Raw genomic sequence first — 20,226 nt, 5'->3', positions numbered from 1 at the left:
AGACTGTAAGAAACTCATATCTCAACATATTCATTTAAGTAAAACTTCTATAGTTAATATACATGTATTGGATGTTTTCCAAAACAACTTTCTCAATAATATCTGGGAATACTATATGTAGATACATTTCAGTCTGTATATCATTAGTGGTAAGCATGCCTGTTAGCTTTTCGAAAACTAACCTGTTGGTCAGCATTCTGTTGTCTGCACTTTGTGTGAACATGGCAGAGTGAAGGTGTTTTGGCAAGGCCCCCTCAGCCAAAGCAAGATCCTGCATCTTGGCAGCTATTTCAGCATCTCCTTCCTAAAGAAACAAAGATCCTATTACTTTGTATTATTATTATAGTTGACTTCTACCTCTAATGTGCAAATTTGAAGAAGTCTGAGGGATGTAATCTATGCTGTCATAAAACTGTGCATTATATTTAAATTAACTGCAGTGCCCTGATGCCACGTGGACTGTATTTTGTATTGATCACGCATCTGTCTTATTGTACAAGTTATGTTGTGTTACGATATGGACTTAACCACATATATCTACACATGCGCTCTGGGCCCAAGGTTTTGTGTACTGAATAATGAATCTTAAATCTTGCAAAACAGTATGCTATAATGCACCCCTTTTAAGTATCCTTGTGTTCATAGTTTATGCTCATCGTATGAACAATGTACATCTCACTTACTTGTAAAAGACAACTTTAACTATAAAATCCATAAGTAAAATGCATCTATGCAGCTATAAATTTTGTTATATTGCAAGGAATTGTGATAAACACTATTGTCCAAAAACATATAACCTCTGAAAAGATAATCGGATCATTCTTTACACAGATAGTTTTGTAATGAGATGTAGATACTATAACCACCAAAGTTACAGAGAGTGAAAACTCAAATACTTTACATGAAATATATGACCTCCAATGTAAGCATATACTGATGGAATGTAACACAATTACTGAGTTATTGCACTCATTTAATTCAATATTCACTAAACTTTCCTTGTTAGTGAAGCACACCACACACTTTCTGGATCTCAGCATCTACATAGAGTAACATGGCTGCAAAATGTAGTTTACAAGACAGCATAAGGTGTCATACCAATGTAATTGAAGTACTTGGCCTCATTTGAGTTAATTATTTCAAATCAATACAAACATGTCCTGGCATGTTTATCTACACAGGTATATACAAAAGATTTTTAAAAAAACTATGCAAAGACCACACAAGCAATAAAATGAAAGAAACATTATAGCAGTGTTACAAAACCCTTTCAGAAAACAAGAGTGAGTGAGTGAGTGAGTTTAGTTTTAAACCGCTTTTGACCAGAAATGGGCTTCACACACTGCACCCATGTGGGGAATCGAACCCGGGTCTTCGGCGTGACGAGCAAACGCTTTAACCACTAGGCTACCCCACTGCCCCTCAGAAAACAAGAAACAATGACACAAGATATATATTTTTTGCAAGGACACTTGTTGAAAAATACCCTAAACATTTAGTTTAATCATGAAGATGGACCAAGAAGAGCTCCTGTAACTCACTTACCTCAATGATTGCTTTCATGACCATTCCTGCTCCCTTGACAATTGCCATGGATGGATGCTGAAAGAGAAGATAACTGTTATTACTTCCTGAGTAACATGGGAATCAAATGGCCAGGTTCTGTGGCTGATCGGACCCTGATGGCCTGGACCATTGATCATGCTTTCTTGGGGTTTTACGTGGACTTTGCAAAATGGAAACATGGTGACTCACAGTAAATGTTTTTGTGAGTCATGAAATCATTTTGTCAATAATATACTTCAATTATATATAGTAAAGGATCTGTTTGTTTAAAAGGCCGGGGTTGAGAAATATGCACACATGGGGCCATGTTGCCTTGTCAAAGCTGTCTTTCCAACAAAGCAAAGCTGTATTCAAGTACATTCCATGAAATATGACAAAATTGACTTACCCGTTCATGATGATTTCAAGCCATAGTAAAAAGAAGTATCATATGAAGACTAATGGCAAAAAGTACAGATGCAGACAGTCTACAAAACATACATTTTGAAAATATATTTCTCTTTTTCAAGTCCAGATTTGAATTTCCTACTGTATCAGTCAGGTGGTCAGAGGAGGTGAGTTCCATAGAAACAAGTCTGCTCGAAGGGCAAAAGTTTCATATTCAGGCAGGCTGTGAAAATGCCACCCCTCTTCACTCCTCTGATATCATGCTTTGGTGGAGTAGGGTTCTACACTTGTTTCATGCTGATGAAAATACGTAAAATTTACGTAAAATACGTAAAATTTAAATTTGATACATGCTTATCAAATTAATCTCTTTTGACATCAAAATATGTAGTGAAAGGGTTGTTGGCCATTTATTATAAGGCACATGTTTACTGGTAGACATAAATTCCAAGGTTAACCGTTGACATCCCCAGGCTCTTGCAATTGCTAGGCACCCATGGTAACCTCCCATTACCCCTACATGCCACTACCCCTACAGCTTATAACAACATAGTTTATGGTCTGTTGCATAACTAATCTCCTGCCTGTTACCTATTCCATACAGTGGACTGGTCCACTTAAGATGCACAACATGACACAAGACAGATTTTAAAAGTGACTTTAATACATGTGTTATCACAAAGTACCACATCATTGAGATCAATTGTCAAGTTTTTCAGTCTATTTACATTCAGTGTTTTAATCATCTCATCTCATATCACATCAGGATAAGAGAAAAACCAAATTATTACATTATCAAAAGTGTGACCTTAATACATCACACATTGAGATCAATAATTGTCAAGTTTTTCAGTCTATTTACATTCAGTGTTTTCATATCATCATATAAGGATGAACAAAAGATCACATTATCACAAGTGTTTCATATCAACATATCAGGATGAGAGAAAGACCACATTATTACATTATCACAAGTGTTCAAGTGTCAGTGTTACAGTCTATCCAAGCTTGAGCAGGTAGCCGACGCAAGCGCCAAGAAACTGAAGAGGGATTTCTGTCCACGCTGAAGCTGTTCCTTGAGTCTGCACAGACGGTTGTCGATCTCTGTACACTCGCGTTTTCTGTTTGTTGGCGCAGCACCAAAGTCAATCTGAGCAATCCTCACTCTCTCTCGGGCGTGTTCGACTCTCCTGATGACTTCTACAAATCTGTAGATGTTCGGGTGCCTGTGTGGAATTTCTCGATTCAAACTGTTGTGGAATCCTTCCAGGTTGTTGTTTGTCCTCGCCCAGCTGTCAAGTTGTGGTTCCACAGGTGAAGAAAAATCTGGCAGTGTCGCCGACCCATGTTGTCCGCGATGTAGTCGTTGAAGTCGCCAGCTCTTGGGACGTCAGGAGTGTCATCCATGGCTTCAATCCAAGTGTCTTGGACCGCGGCTTGAGGAAGTAGAGGTAGTCCAGCTGCTCTCCTGATCCACTTGTGACTTCGGGGGTTTTCCTTGTAGGCAACAGCTAGTCCAAGATCCTGAACCTTCCTCCAGATGGCTTGACAGAAATGGAAGAAACAGCCCTTCACGCCAGCAGTGGGAAATTCTGTTTCTATGGCGTGGATTGCTGCTAGCTCAAAATCGGTCTGGATGCAGGCAGGATCAAGCGGTCTGTTGAGTCTCTGCTGAACTTCATCCTTGAGCAATCGGAAGAGTCTGGAGTAGGTTGTTGTCTGGCGGTCGGAAGAAGGGCGAAGATGAGGGATATGTTGAGCTGCCACGTCTTGCATGGATGATGTATACTTGATTCCACAGTGCAGGACAGGCTGTGAAAGTTCCATCCATGTAGAGGTTGTCAGCTGACTGCAAGGCTTCAAGACTCTCTTGTGTTCGAAGGCCAAGATCTTGTCGTCATGGCGATCATAAAACAGGAGGAATGGTCTATCATCTGCTGTCTGCGTCCAGGGATCTTGGAGGTCGAACTTCTGATCTCGTCTGTGGTAAGACAGGAATCGTCTTCTGGCGGTGGCGGTACAGGGCACTGCTAACAGATGGAAAGGAGGGCATGGTGCGTGTCTCGTCATCAGTCAGGTTGGTAAGCTCGTTGTTGTAGATGGTGCGCATCGGTATTGACTCCTCCCTGGCTCTCTTCCTCAGGTTGCTGACAAACCGGACCTTCTGGCTATCCTCTGGTGGGTGATTGTGTTCAGTCATTATTTCTTACCACATCGCCAACAGTTGTGACTCTTCCTTTGCATGTTGACTGCACACACTTCCAGTGTACACAGGTCTGTCGCTCAACATTCTTAGTGTGAAGATATCCATCCAACAGAACTTGACGGCTACCTCTCCGTGACATAACAAACTCAACATTGCGAAGACCAGCCATGTTGATGCCATGTTTGTTTCATGTCAGCACTTATATACTGTATGGAACAATCTCAATTTCCTGTATCATCTCCACGTTTTATTTCTCTCAACTTCTCAACATTGTAATATATGTAACATTAAAGTGCACTATAACAACTTTTCTTAACAACATTTAGCAATCACAACACTTTTCCAATTGTATGTTTCTTCTACTCAGGGTTGAGGTTTGTTTTCATCATGAGACCACTAATTTCCTTGCCACAAAAGACTAATCACATTTATGCATCCCTTGATCTCATCTATGCTCCATGCACTAATCCCTCTTTAGGATTAGTCTATTATATCAGACAGGTAAATGCTAGGTGTTGTTTTAACTAGCTGTAGGGGTACTGGAGTGTAGGGGTAGTGGCATGTAGGGGTTATGGGTCACCCATGGGTAGATAACATCTGCACTGCTGAGGAGTAGCCAATCGTAGACTAATTGGAACCCGATGGGATTTTTTTAAAGTTAGCACTCCGGCCTTTAAGCTGACATATTTTAGTGAGTGAGTGAGTTTAGTTTTACACCACAGATTTAGCAGGTACATAGCCTTTTGTAGATGATTTAGTTTCAGTACATATTTCTTCATCTTCAGACTTGATGGGTTCATGTCTGCTTAAAAAAACCTTTGTTTTGTTAAAAAGAATCCTTCAAGTGATTGTTGCTTCTCAGCAAGACTGACCGTACTGTCTAAGCAAGGGACAAAACCAAACACAAGTAGACTCAAATCTAACTAGTTGGTATCTTTATCACATTGCAATCTAGTTTTAGCCACTTGCAATGTTTTATGAGATATCGTGTTTAAAAAGTAGTCAAAGTGTCCTGGTGACCTTGAAGATAAGGTCAAGGTCACCCAAATAAACTGGTGTCTGCGAAATCCCCCCAATGTAGGCTGTCACCAAATTTGAAGACACTGGGTACAACAGTCCATGAGATATTGCGTTAACAAGAGTTAAATGCGTGCAAAGTGTCGTGGTGACCTTGAAGATAACGTCAAGGTCACCCAAATAAACTGGTGTCTGCGTAATCCCCTAATGTAGGCTGTCACCAAATTTGAAGATATTGGATACTAAAGTGCATGAGATGTCACGTTAACAACAGTTTGAAAAGTGGTCAGTGTCGTGGTGACCTTGAAAATAAGGTCAAGGTCACCCAAATCGACTGGTGTCTGTGTAATCAGGAACAATTACATGTATTGTTAGTAATTATTAGTAAACTTACCTCTGGATTATGGTTGCCTTATTCCTGTGGATTCCACAGATACATACAGAATGGAAATGATTTTTTTTTAACTAAGTCATAGCTATCCCTAGTGGTATGCTTAAAAGAGTTATGCAGTTATCTCCCTTGGCTGTGATGTCACAACGTAGTTGTTGAAAACCTCTCATGATTTTTCTGAAGAAAACTAACATCTTCTGCATCTCCTTGTGGGGAGGTTGGGCGGGCACTAGATCCCATAATCCAGAGGTAAGTTTACTAATAATTACTAACAATATATGTAATTGTTCCTATTTATAGGCGTAAACATTCCCTCTGGATTATGGTTGCCAGAATCACACATAAAGAAGGAGGGTTTATGAAGATGATGAATACAGCAATACCACTAATTATCCCGTTATAGTCTATGATATAACAATTAGGATAACTATCACTTAGGTGATGAAATGTAATTTATATGGATTACCTAGATCATTCCCTCGATATTCTAGTATTCAATTACCTAAAGGGAAGGATCATACTCGTGAGGGAGAAATATTTGGTGTTTGGAGAAGACTGTGACGTCACTCCCGGTCCAAGACGTCATATCCGGTTCTGTAATAGTCTATTTGACCGATTCTCATTTTAACCGGTTTCTGTGACGTCACTTCCTGTTTGATGACATCACTTCCGGTTTGATGACGTCACTTCCGGTTTGATGATGTCACTTCCGGGTTGATGACTTCACTTCCGGTTCATGACGTCACTTCCGGTAAGTGATTTCAAGTCTTCTCGTAGATTATTTAACTGGAGTAATAAACTGCAGCAGATATAATAATTCCACTTACTGGTGATAAATATTAGTAGATAAGGTTCTTCAAAGATCCTCATCCTTCCGTTTACTGTTAACCTGTTTCCTCCCGCACAGTCCAAAACAGTGAACCACTGCTGAGTTTGGATATATCTGCACACACACACACACACACCCTCCTTTTTCCCCCTCAAGGGAAAACAGGTGGAGGAGAGGCGCTGTCTGTAGGCTCTCTAAGGATGGAAGGACGTTTCGCAAAAGCAAATTGGTGTAGGGATTAGATATTTTCCACCGGCATGCAGCAACAATCTGATCTATTGAAATGGACCCCTAAGCTGCAAGTGACGATATCCAGGCCCTGGTCTCATGCAGGGAAAACTATTGTTCACTAAGTTGGGGTCACAGTCCTGGTAAACAAAAGTCATGGTCCTCCTAAGTCAAGACGAGATAATATGCAATCAAGATCTCCAAATCAACAATTGTCTTGCATGAGATAAAAAGACAGCGGAAACTTCATCTGATATTGAGAGTACGCTGGAGATATCATCTCAGAGCTCGAATAGGTCATAGGACTCTAGTTCTGTCTGATCTAGAGGCAGAGGTAGGGAATACTTGAATCTGGTATACACTGTTGATGAGAGACTGCTAGCAGATGCCCGATTCTTGGCAAGAAAAAACTGGTAAAGTTCTACATGACAGCCATCTGTAAAGGTGATTGACTAAAGTCTATGGCAAAAAATTCTGGTATTCTGGAACTGGAAGCTGTAGCAAAGACAAGGAGAAACCCACCTTTTAAGGAGAAGAAATGTCAAGGAATGTCCTACATAGGTTTGGAAGACTTCTGGAGGGACTACAGAATGAGACATAAAGCCAACTTGGGGAAGATTGTAGGACTAGGAGCTGAAAAAAAATAATAATAAATAAATAAATAAATTCGTAACTGGAATGATCTAATCGGCTTGTAGAGCAAGCTGTTAGAACCACTGCTAGTCCTTGTATATCCTAAACAGAAACGATTGCTGATCTGTAGTCCACCATATGACTGTGTTTCAGTGTCTTAACGTCACTAAGATAAAGATAGAAAACCGCTAAGAAATCTGAATTCCCCTCAACATAAACAATGGAGGATCGATATCAGAAGAATGAAAAATATCCAGAGATTGGTGAAACAAGTTCCTCATTGGATTGTTCTGGAAGATGCTTATCTCCAGTCAAGAGGTGAGAGCTGGTACTATTGCTGCCAATTGGTCTAACACAAACACTCAAGTTTAAGTGTGATTGGCATCGGAAAACTGCCTGAAAAACGACATCCAAAGAGGAGTTGGGCAAGCATCCCTCGTGGGCTGACATGACCACCACGGTATCTTGATTAATTGCCATATAATCCTCAAAACCTGGGTGAGGAAGCTACCCGATTCCCAAGACAAGGCAACCGCCGTAGGAAAAGATATCGATCTAGTATGCATGGGCTAAAACCTAAAACTCCCTGGACTAGGAGGAATGTGATTTAAATGTGAATGAAAGTTTGGGATAATTTCGAGGACAGGTGTGAGAAATCCCTATCAATTTGAAGCACTGGCGAGGAAAAACAACCCCATCTTATCAAGGTTGACATGGGCTTGTCTATCCATACCCCTTAGCCGAGGATGCTAAGCCTTCGTATTTACAATATTGTGACTGAATTGTCCAGCCACGTTGTACAGTGAACACAGACACGAGATCACAGAATAATGTCCCACATGGTGCATAAAATTCTTACAGCGCATCTCCAATGGCGCATCATATGTCTAAAGAAACGTACCTTCAAAGAAAAAGATATCACTAATCAATGCGCCGTTGATTAAACCCATGATTAAACTCATGTCCGCCACTAACACTCTACAATCTAACAACACGATGTTTACGGCGCCCATTTACAATGTATTAGCTCTCGGCCAATCAGCGTCATTCAGTCCGCAGTAAATACTATTTATCAGCCAATGAAATAATTCGTTATATTGTAGCTTACGCAAGGTCTAAGCTGGTTCCCAAGCTGTTTCCCAGCTCCCTTTGCGCTCGCGAACTTGCGCCACATTGCGTTTATTGCTAGAAGCGAGACGGGGCCCAGCTTAACACAAGGTCGCAAAGCATGGCAGAAGTAGGTAGACCAACAAAGATGCCATTAGCCTCTTTAGGGAGATGAGGATGATGGAAAAGTAAACTAACGACAGAATACACCTTCCAAGATCCGTTAGAATGCAGAGGGATAATAGGCACTTGTTAGAACAATAAATGTGCCCTATAACACGCCTTTTCCAGGTACAAGGCACATGCTCAAGGTGTTGTCATGTTACCTGTTATTACCCCTGATAACCCATGCTGCCAAGAGGCGCGAGAAAATTGAATAGCCACATGATTTATCCCACCAGGTACCCATGTACCCTGCTGGGTTATATAGAGGCAATTGAATAAACACACTGGCCTCTATTCAGTGACTGGATATCAGGCTTGTTTCCAACCTAATGGTATATCACCCGTGCCTCCCGTGGAGCGCTCAGCTGACAGTGCATTCTGGCAAGAAAACGCACGTGTCATCCCCGTTATCTGATTCATTCACCTGGCCGTCACCTAGTCCGACTCATGTGCTACCTGAGCTGCCATTGCCTCGTGGGACAGCGGATTGATTTTCAACCGTGGCCTCGAATATAGCCGTGGCGTTTCTAATTCAGTAATAATAATAATAATAATAATGAAAAGTTACATATCGCGAAATCCAACCACAAAGTGGATGCTCAAGCGCTACAAAGTGAGGCTTGAGTTACTAGTACAGTGAAAGAGATGCGTTGAAAGATGTGATCTGAACGCAATTAAAACATGGAAACAGTTTATAGCGAGGAACAGACTATTCAACAGTGATGGCGCGTAACCACTGAAAGAGCATTCTCAATAAGAGCTCAAGGCAGTCTGTAAGAAGGAATATTCAATAAGACTTCTTCCAGATCGCAGTAATCTGGGTGGTTGAAGGGGCAAGTCACTTAAACGATTAGATATTCTGGTGCTATGCCATTAAGACTCTGGTATGTGATACAGAGTACTTTAAACAACTGTACCGGGTTGTTTGGAAGCCATGGCCGTAGGTAGATTCCAATGGAACGTTTGAATACCCAAAGTAGTAGACAAAGTAATAGACTCAGATGATAAAAAAATATATATCCATTTGTACCACGCCAAGTGGAACAGATTGTCCAGTGGAGACGAGAGCGACAACTCCCTGACCCAGAGTTTGTCGTAGGCATAAAACATTAGGAGTCATAATGACTCTCTAGTGTCAGATGAGAAGGAGTCATGGACATGTTTTGTGAGTCAACGTCAGTTTGGAACTTCCATTAAAACAGCAAATGTTGATAGTTAAATAACGACAAACAAAACGAAGTAAGACAGGTCAGGTTTATAAGCAGCACTGAGCAGTCAGCGCGCATAGAAACCAAGTTAGATTATCTGAACTAAAGGCCCAGTAGCAATGTAACTGGTTAAGAGGAAAGTAGTAGGCAAAGTAAGAAGCTCCGATGATGAAAATCTATAGCTACCTTACACAATGCCAAGCGTAACAGATTGTCGAGTGGAGACGAGATCGACAACCCCCCCGAGTCCCTTATACCAGGAGTTAAGGTGAGAATTGCAAATGCCATTAACCAGACAAGGATGGCAAAGAGATGGCACGTGAGACCCGTCGACTTGTCGTAAAAGGTGACCAATAGGATTGGGTGGTGAGGCTTGCTGACGTGGGGAACATAATATGTCACCGTATCCCAAGTGCGTAGAAACCACCTCCATAGTGTAGTGGTTAGAGCGGAAGGTCGCGGGTTCGATACCAGACCGCGTCATACGAAAAGACGTTAAAATATGGTACTTGTTCGTCCCTGCCTGGGGCTCGGCATTAATGGGTACAACAAGGACTGGGCACCTCGGAGTCAGTATAATGTGTCCGAGTGGGGAATTCATGCTTCACTGCAGTATGGTATCTCAGTGGGCTTGCACTATAAACCCAGCTGAAGTCTGGGCTAGTACAAGCAGCCGCACATACACATACACACGCATGCACATCGTCATAAGAGCGAAATATTCTCAAATACTACGTTAAACCCAATTTCACCTCACTTCACCTCACCTGCTGTCAAACATTTGATTTTTTCAAACTATTTAGCTAGAATTAAAACAAGAGATTATGATTGGTTGACTGATACAAAAAATGGATGTGACCTACAATGTCACCACACCTCACCAAGTGCATAGATCGAAGCTCCAGTTGATCACTGGAATGTCTGGTCCAGACTTGATGAATTACAGGTCGCCGCCATAAACTGGAATATTGCTCAGTGAGGCGTGAAAACTTAATTCGCTCACTCAATGGTTGATACTCGACTTCCCGGGTACAGACTATAAAGCATCTCAACTGTCTACAAAATGTAGACTCTAGACTATGGCTCTTGCCGGCGTTATACGAGTTGTACGGCTTACGACCCGGGCGTGCCCGAACCACTGCTGCTGCCGTTGAGCTGTAGCGGCTACAATCCCACCATGCAGGCAAAAAAAAAGGTTGCCGTCCGTCGACCTCGTCGACATCCGTGTCAGGCTGATCCGGGACGTATCCCGTGACGCCAGCCCACCGACCAGCCGTGGCTATGGCGTGGCCGGAAGATCCGTTTGGCTGAGGGATCCCGTGGGTCCCCAGCATAGGGGGGTGGCGGGACGGGAAGGTCCGAAGCCATGGAACCATACCTGACGCCAGTATGAACCAGTCCGACAGACCTCGACCCGTGGTCTCGTCTGGGACGGTTGGATGGATAGCCAGCTGTGTCTGTGTTTGTCCCGTGGACGCCGACAGGTCAACTGACTGAGTAGCCGTGGCCATGGGTCGAAACGCCATGGGGAACACGGACTACATGGAAAGTTATAGACACAACCAACATCGTTATAAAAAGAGCAGGGAGAGGTGGATAGCCAGCTGTGTCTGTGTTTGTCCCGTGGACGCCGACAGATCAACAGACTGAGTATCTGTAGCCATGGGTCGAAACGCCACGGGGAACACGGACTACAGGGAAAGTTATAGACACAATGAACATCATTATAAATAGAGCAGGGAGGACCCGTGAAGCACGAGGCACAGACAAAACACGTGCAGATACGCGCTTGTGACATATACTTTTTAGTGGGAAAAGTAGAGTTCAATATAGTAGAATAAAACGCAAGCAATATGTACAAAATATAGAATGCGATGGTCAGAAACATCAACCAATGCGACACTAATGACCGGGAGTCTTGTAGTTCTTGGAAAATTTGAAGAAAATTTTGAAAACACTTCCACTCTGTAAACACGTCTTCTGTGTTGTCCATACAGAAAAATTATGAGAGGTTTTCAACAACTACGTTGTGACGTCACAGCCAAGGGAGATAACTGCATAACTCTTTTAAGCATACCACTAGGGATAGCTATGACTTAGTTAAAAAATTTCATTTCCATTCTGTATGTGTCCGTGGAATCCACAGGAAAAAGGCAACCATAATCCAGAGGGAATGTTTACGCCTATAATTCCCTAATGTAGGCTGTCACCAAATTTCAAGACAATGGGTACACCAGTTCATGAGATATCGCGTGAACAAGAGTTGAAAAGTGGTAAAAGTGTCGTGGTGACCTTGAAGATAAGGTCAAGGTCACCCAAATCGACTGGTGTCTGGGTAATCTCCTAATGTAGGCTGTCACCAAATCTGAAGACATTGGGTACAACAGTTCATGAGATTTCGCGTTAACAAGAATCGGGACGGACGCCGCTGAATACATAGTCAAAAATATGTGCAGTGTTGTGGGAGAAATAGATATCCTTCATTGTTTGTCTCTCATGACTACTGTTTCACATTGGTCAGCATGTATCATTGGTCAGCATGTATCATTGGTCAGCATTTATCATTGGTCAGCATGTATCAGCATGTATCATTGGTCAGCATGTATCACTGGTCAGCATGTATCATTGGTCAGCATGTATCACTGGTCAGCATGTATCATTGGTCAGCATTTATCATTTGTCAGCATTTATCATTGGTCAGCATGTATCAGCATTTATCATTTGTCAGCATGTATCATTGGTCAGCTGAAAAAGCCGCTGTAATGATCACGATATCCATTCATCTTAGTAACACGACAATGAACAATCAATCAACATATTATCTACTAATCCTTTGAACAAAGTGTGTTGTTTTAACACGGGCACCTAGATGTTGGGGAATTCTGATCTTCTTAGTAAACCTTCATACATAAAAACTTTTGACAAAGCCGTATGTAAAAGATACAAGCGATTAATCAACGTATTATCAGTAAATCCTTTGCCATTCCAGGCAGGGGTGAACTTATGTATTCATATTCAGGGGTGACTTGTTTTGACAAATACACAAGTCTAGGGCTTCTACAATAAAACATGGATGATAAGATGGGAGTAGTAATTGTATTGTTTGCTGTTTGCTTGAAAAAGTAAGAATCATCACTGTTTTGAATGCATTAATTTGCAAGTTGAAAGGTTTTCGTAAGCATAATCTGAACAATTTTGAGAATTCATGAGGATTCCCCTGGTTTTCTAAGGGGCACTCACTTGCTGGTCTGTAGCTTGTTGGTGCCTGCTGACTGAAAGTTGCAGTTTTGTTTCCCTTTAACTTATCTATGGTAGCTCACCCCAACTGTAGAGAGCTAACCTGTTGACATACCGTATATGACCGTCTATAAGACGACCCCATGGATAAGACGACCCCCAAACTTGACCCTTAAAATCAGTGTCAAAATGGTATGTTTCGTGCATACGTCGATCCCCCGCGATGGGGTCCTAATCGCGGCAAACACAGACCACAGACAACTGGCAGTTACCAATAATTATAACTTTGGTCCACATTATTCAAAGAATTCACAATCATATTGCGCCTACTCACGCCATCGAAATGAAGTGTAGTTGACAGAAAATGGATAATATATTTTGTTTTGCTAAATATCATATTTATTGTAGCAACAAACTGGCTTGCTTATTTTACCCCATTCAACAATCACCAACTGATTACTGCCTCGTTTTCCATTGACTGCTAGTTTACAGTAACATCGGGAAAAATGTGTGAATTTAAATGGCTTCCTTATTTTACCCCATTCCATGAGTGTACAACTTCTGCTTACCACGTTCATGAGGGTCCGTATAACCTTAGTGTTGATTATATATATTTTACATAAAAACTGTAATTAAAATTACACAATGCTAGGTTATATTTCTTTGGGTTAAATAATAGTACTCTGTATTATATTTTAGTGACGACTGCATCAGAATTCGTCCCGTTATATTATTGTGCATGTTTGAACTTGATCGCCTGGAAACGTGTGCACAGCTGATTGCTATTTCCGGCTCAAATACACACGGTAATCTTAATCTTAATTAATTTATAGAGCAAAAACTGTAACTAAAATTTCACAATGCTAGGATATATTTCTTTGGGTTAAAAAATAGTATTCTGTATTATATTTTATTGATGACTGCGTCAGAATTTGTCCCGTTATATTATCTGTGCATGTTTGAACTTGATCGCAGCTGATTGCTATTTCCGGCTCAGATACACACGGTAATCTTAATCCCTGCAAATAATACAATGCCCAGCAAAAACAACTTAGAACTTAAAAGGTAAATAATCTTGTCTAGTGATGTTTAATTGCAAATTTGACGTCTCTACTGACAAAGTCGTCTTCTGTTGTTTGTTCACGCGAAGTGATACGATGTTGTTTTCTTACCCCTGGAAAAAAGTTTGACAAAAGCGTAACCCATAGATAAGACAACCCCCTTCTACAGACTGCTTTTTTTGGTCCTCAAAATTCCGCTTATAGACGGTCATATGCAGTATTTTCTTACAATATTTGGTTTTCTGTTTGAACCAACATTCACAGTCCAGCACTTTGAAAGCAGATTATGTTTACTGAATCAATATACTCTTGTGCAATGAGAACTAAAGCAGGGATCAATTTAAAGAAATGAAACCTACTTGCACCCAGTGCAACCTTAGATAGAAACCTTGTTGCATCAGCCAAAATCAGGTTGCACCTGCTGCTCAATATAAAATCTTGTATAAAATATGATGTTTGAATTTTGGTAATGATAGTTTAGAACATTATAACAAAAGAAATCTGGGACTGACAAGATTAGTTTACTTCCTAAAATTTCATGAACAGTAAGTCCTTCAGTCACTGCTCATACAGTCATCAGAGCCACTCTTCCAAGTCAGTTCCTCATCATTCTGTTTTCCAGCTGAAGTCTCAAAAATTGACTTGCACCTGGTGCAAGTTAGACTAATAACTAGGTTGCACTTTGTAATATTGGGTTGCACGAGTGCAAGTAACAAAACACTAAATCAAGCCCTGTACAGTGAGAGACCAGGGACAGATAACTCAGACTGGGAACCAAGACAAAGGGTACCAGAAAAGAGAAAAAGGACGTTACAAAATGTTGTGTCAGGATATAGAAATAGCCGAATTAAACATCCGTCTGGAAATGAAGAATAATAGACAGAAAAGGGTCAGAAAGGAACAATTGGATTGAACTTTATTTACCTACTTTGCTCTGGGCACCTACCTGGAACAGTTTAAAGACAATTCTGCCATTAGCTGCAACCATCTCCAAAAGGACATCAAAATGGCCACCATCTGTAGTCTCGCTGTATGGTGCACAGAGTGCAAAGGTGAGGAAGTCTAGCATGGCTGATATCACAAGGGCTCCAGTGCTGTGGACCTAAGTGGCAATATTATTATAGGATGACATACTATACTAATTTTCTACTACAAACATCTTCTTGGACGTAACAACAAAAAGCACAATCTCTTCTCAAGTCACAGTAACTGAATAGAACTTGAATTTCAAATAGAGCACAAAGACAATTAAACATGATAATCTGAAACAAACCAAAATATATATGTTTGCAAGTACATGCACAAAGAAAGGTCCCTTAAATATCACTTCTCCAAAACTTTAAGTGTTTATGTACTTGCAGTACAAAGCCACTGCTTACCTTCACCTCAATAAATACAACTTTTAAGATCCAACAATTCCCCAGATTTGTAAGCAAAAAGACAACAGTAATATTTTCTTCAAACAAGAGGTTCTGTGGCTCACATGAATTTTGAAGTAATAGTTGAAGACATATTAACTTTGTGCTGGTGACAAGCATATGCATTGACTAGAAATTTGTACAAAAAACGACTAACATAATACCATTAGTAATTCTAAGAACACTACCTCTATTACATCATAGCCATAAATCCTCTGGCTGGCAACATACATCTTTCATTTGGTTCCAAATTATGATATACAGACAGATTCTGCTCAGCTATAATCAATTTTTTTAACTACAGAATGTATGTGCTTCCAATCGTTGTCAGTGACATTTACCCACTATGCAGATGTACAGAAGCATGTATAGTTAATACCGTTCAGCCAAAGTTTCAGTTTTTCTTGGTCTAAATGGAGAAACTAATATGAAAGACCCCCAACACACACTGGTAAACTATGATTGCAGGTTGCAATGATCTTCACCTATAACAGCTTATGAAAGTGGATGATGAGTGTAGTTAAAAACTAAAAGCACAAACTTAAGATTTACGATAAATGTAGCAGTCGGAAGACTTTGCATTGCATTGTCGTAGTGAATATAGTCGATCTTATTTTGTTTACACTATTGGGACAACAATGCAAAAGAAATTGTCCCAAAATGCAATCATATTGCAAGAAACAGAAAGATCACACACAAAGTGAAAGTGTATTCAGCAACCTACCACATGTTGGTTAAAGAGCTCTAGGAGCTCCTGGAGAAACTTCCTTGAGGACAGCAATGCTTTCTTGTTAAGCTGCTCTTGTCGCAAATCATAGTTGTCATGCATTGGCTTAAAAATTACAAAATATGTGTTAATACAGGATATTCAATGAATCCCTACAACAACAGGGTTCAGTGATTTCTGGGACAACACTGTTAGTGGTATGAGATAACACACAACTAACCCAGAATAAACCCACTAAGTTCTGTGGCCTAAATGACTATATTCTCGTAATCACAAAATTAAAGATGACTACATACAAGAAATAAGAAATGTCTCAAATAAACAGAAATCCTCATAACAATATACAGGATTAGGACAATGATGTAAAAGTAGTTTTCTTAGAATTAATAACAATGATAACTATTGTTTGCGTTTGTTATGTCAAAAATTAGCAAACCTATAAAGTCACTTTGGCAAGTATCACTGTGGAATTGAACAGAGGATTTCATGCATTGCCTGTTGCCTCAAAGAACTTTAAGAAGGAAGGCCCCATGACTGTGCTACATAATAACAAAGTGACCAAATATAGATGCATTTCCAGTTTCATAACATCATTTCCCTATAATTTGAATGTGAATTTTCAGTATACATTGTATTAATAATATATTGCACAAATATGTTATGTAAAGGTAGACCACATTGACTTGATTTCTGGCTCACAGTTTGTACTGACCTGCATGAGAGCACACAACATGTCCAGTGCGGCATGAGTAACTCCATTGTCATTCCTCTTTAGAGCTTTCACTATCTTCAGACCAACTTTCTCCCTCATCCTATGAAGAGACCACATTATCATAAATATCAAGATACCTAGAAACTTTGAAAACATACAGTACATTTTGACCCTTGGTCAGTAACTAATGACTGGAAGCTTACAAAACAATTAGACAATGTGAAAGATATTGAAACTCATTGCCATTTTGCCTTAGCAAATTTGTTGTTTTATCAGGTGCATTCCCACGGCTACAAATTGGTCTTCAAGGAAAGGCAGATACAGTTATTGAATGGTTTACAGGTAATGCTCGGTACACAAAAGAAAATGTGAAAGAGAGACCACATCCTCTGCTGTGTATATACAATTATGTACTTTAGTATACAGCACATATGTGTCAGATTATTTTTCCTCTATTTTTCCAACAAATAAATTCAGTCAAAACATCAAAAACTTTGATTTACCATGCAACTAAATTGCATATAATACAACAATTGCTAATCCATGTTACAAGGTATAATGCCATGCCTGTATGTTTGTCATCATTCATTTCATGCTCAGATAATGAATTCATAACAGGCATAATTAGTGGTAGCACCTCTCAATACTTGAGTATTGCTGTTGTTCTTGGGAAGCGGAGGAGTGCCAATACAAGACAAAGTTGTCTGTTCTCATGACAGTATGTTTTCATCCCGCTGAAGCACTGACATTCACCCGTGAAGATCCAGGTTAGAATATTGATCTTCAGTAACTCATGCTTGTCTTATGACAGTGTAGGAAAGATAGCCTGTCCCAACGTCCGAGACGGGTGAATTTTGTGGAGGACGGGTTAAAAAAACATCTGGTCCGTCCTCATGTCGGGTCAGTTTTAGCAAACCAATGACATAATCATTATTATATTATAACCTTTTTGAATATTTACTGCCAAAAGATACTAGAACAAGTGTTTGCCACTGATATGGCAATGTCCCCCGCCGCTAAAGAATGGAATATCTATATTTACTACGTTTTATTTTTGGGTCACATACAAGATGCCTGAAATGACTGGTGTCTGCATAATCACCCAATGTAGGCTGTCAACATACTTGAAACATTGGGTGCAATGTTTTATGAGATATCCGCTTTAAAAAGCAGTCAAAGTATCGTGGTGACCTTGAAGATAAGGTCAAGGTCACCCAAATAAACTGTTGTCTGTGTAATACTCCAATGTATGCTGTCACCAAATTTGAAGACATTGGGTACAACATTTCATGAGATATCGCGTTAACAAGAGTTAAAAGTGTGAAAAGTGTCGTGGTGACCTTGAAGATAAGGTCAAAGTCACCCAAAATCAACTGGGGTCTGGTTAATCCCCCAATGTATGCTGTCACCAAATTTGAAGACATTGGGTACAACAGTCCATAAGATGCAATGTTAAGAAGAGTTTGAAAAGTGTTCAAAGTGTCCTGGTGACCTTGAAAATAAGGTCATGGTCACCTAAATAAACTGGTGTCTGTGTAATACTCCAATGTAGGCTGTCACTAACTTTGAAGACATTGGGTACAACAGTCCATAAGATGCAATGTTAAGAAGAGTTTGAAAAGTGTTCAAAGTGTCCTGGTGACCTTGAAAATAAGGTCATGGTCACCTAAATAAACTGGTGTCTGTGTAATACTCCAATGTAGGCTGTCACTAACTTTGAAGACATTCGGTACAACAGTCCATGAAATATCGCGTTAACAAGAGTTAAAAGCGTGCAAAGTGTCATGGTGACCTTGAAGATAAGGTCAAGGTCACGCAAATCGACTGGTGTCTGCGTAATCCCCTAATGTAGGCTGACACCAAATTTGAAGACATTGGGTACACTAGTTGATGAGATATCGCGTTAACAAGAGTTGGAAAAGTGGTCAAAGTGTCGTGGTGACCTTGAAAATAAGGTCAAGGTCACGCAAATCGACTGGTGTCTGCGTAATCCCCCAATGTAGGCTGACACCAAATTTGAAGACATTGGGTACACCAGTTCATGAGATATCGCGTGAACAAGAGTTGGAAAAGTGGTCAAAGTGTCGTGGTGACCTTGAAAATAAGGTCAAGGTCACGCAAATCGACTGGTTTCTGCGTAATCCCCCAATGTAGGCTGACACCAAATTTGAAGACATTGGGTACACCAGTTCATGAGATATCGCGTGAACAAGAGTTGGAAAAGTGGTCAGTGTCGTGGTGACCTTGAAAATAAGGTCAAGGTCACGCAAATCGACTGGTGTCTGAGTAATCCACCAAATTTGAAGACATTGGGTACACCAGTTCATGAGATATCGCGTTAACAAGAATCGGGACGTACGTACGGACAGACGGACGGACGTAGCTGAATACATAGTCCCCCGTTCCTCGCTGCGGCTGGGGACAATAATCAAACAGATAAAATTATCGCAAATGAAATCGATGGGATATGTTTGCTATAAGAACAGAGTTCTCTCCCTTAGCTTCTTGAAACGAGTTTAGTAAGGAAGTGCGTGATTGGCCGGTTGTCACAGAATCAACAAATAGGAAAACGTGTTTCTTGTTTCCCCCAATTTCAAACCAATATTGCGCGACCCTCATCCGTCGGTCTGCTGCTATGACTGAGCGAATTTATTCTTATTTTAGTCAATGTTGAATGTGCAACTGGCAAGGATGCAGATTCAGACTATGACTCTGACTTTTCAGATCTTGATGGAGATGTTGATGACTTGTCTGAAGACTAGTTCTCTCATGTTGTAACCAGATGATTCCACTAGGAGAGATTTAACAGTCCAAGCTCTGTGTGTGCATATTAAATTATAGCTTAAAATAAAACAAACCAGTTTTAAGTCTTGAAATGGTGTTTTATTTATATTTGGAGGACAGGCTAGATTTTGGCAGGACTGGTAAAAAATTTGACCAGCCAGTCCTGTGGACAGGCTAGATTTTCTACATCTTTCCTACACTGCTTTTGAGGTGACTAACAGGATCGGGTGGCCAGGCTCGCTGACTGGGTTGACACATGTCATCATCTCCCAAATGTTCATGCTGTTGATCCCTTGATTGTCTGGTTCAGATCTGATTATTTACAGACCGCCACCATATAGCTGGAATATTGCTGAGTGCGGCGTAAAACTAAACTCACTTACGCTGACACTCATCCTTTATCTATTACTTACTCCCTTATATCAGCTAGCATCAATTGTCTCAACAACAAGTTCAACAACAGTGCTGGCATCTATTTAAATATCACGTATCACTATACTTTGTATTCAAAATGTTTTGCTGTGTATGAAATGACAGAAAACAAACATTG

The 20,226-nt window shown here is 40.4% G+C and overlaps 1 protein-coding gene across 1 annotated transcript in view; it reads right to left on the bottom strand.

Moving 5' to 3' along the window:
• The window catches only part of LOC124282143 (dnaJ homolog subfamily C member 13-like), a 303,611-nt gene that overhangs the window by 165,294 nt on the left and 118,091 nt on the right, over window positions 1-20,226 (bottom strand). The window contains 5 exon segments of the mRNA XM_046718113.1: window positions 183-304; window positions 1,546-1,602; window positions 14,982-15,137; window positions 16,178-16,285; window positions 16,893-16,992. Of these exon segments, the coding sequence (XP_046574069.1) occupies window positions 183-304; window positions 1,546-1,602; window positions 14,982-15,137; window positions 16,178-16,285; window positions 16,893-16,992 (543 nt within the window).

The sequence above is a fragment of the Haliotis rubra genome, unplaced genomic scaffold (assembly GCF_003918875.1).
Source record: "Haliotis rubra isolate DU_JTF1 unplaced genomic scaffold, ASM391887v1 Scf293, whole genome shotgun sequence".
Taxonomy (NCBI): Eukaryota; Metazoa; Mollusca; class Gastropoda; order Lepetellida; family Haliotidae; genus Haliotis; species Haliotis rubra.
Note: the sequence above shows the minus strand (reverse complement) of the source record. Positions and strands in the feature narration are given on the sequence as shown.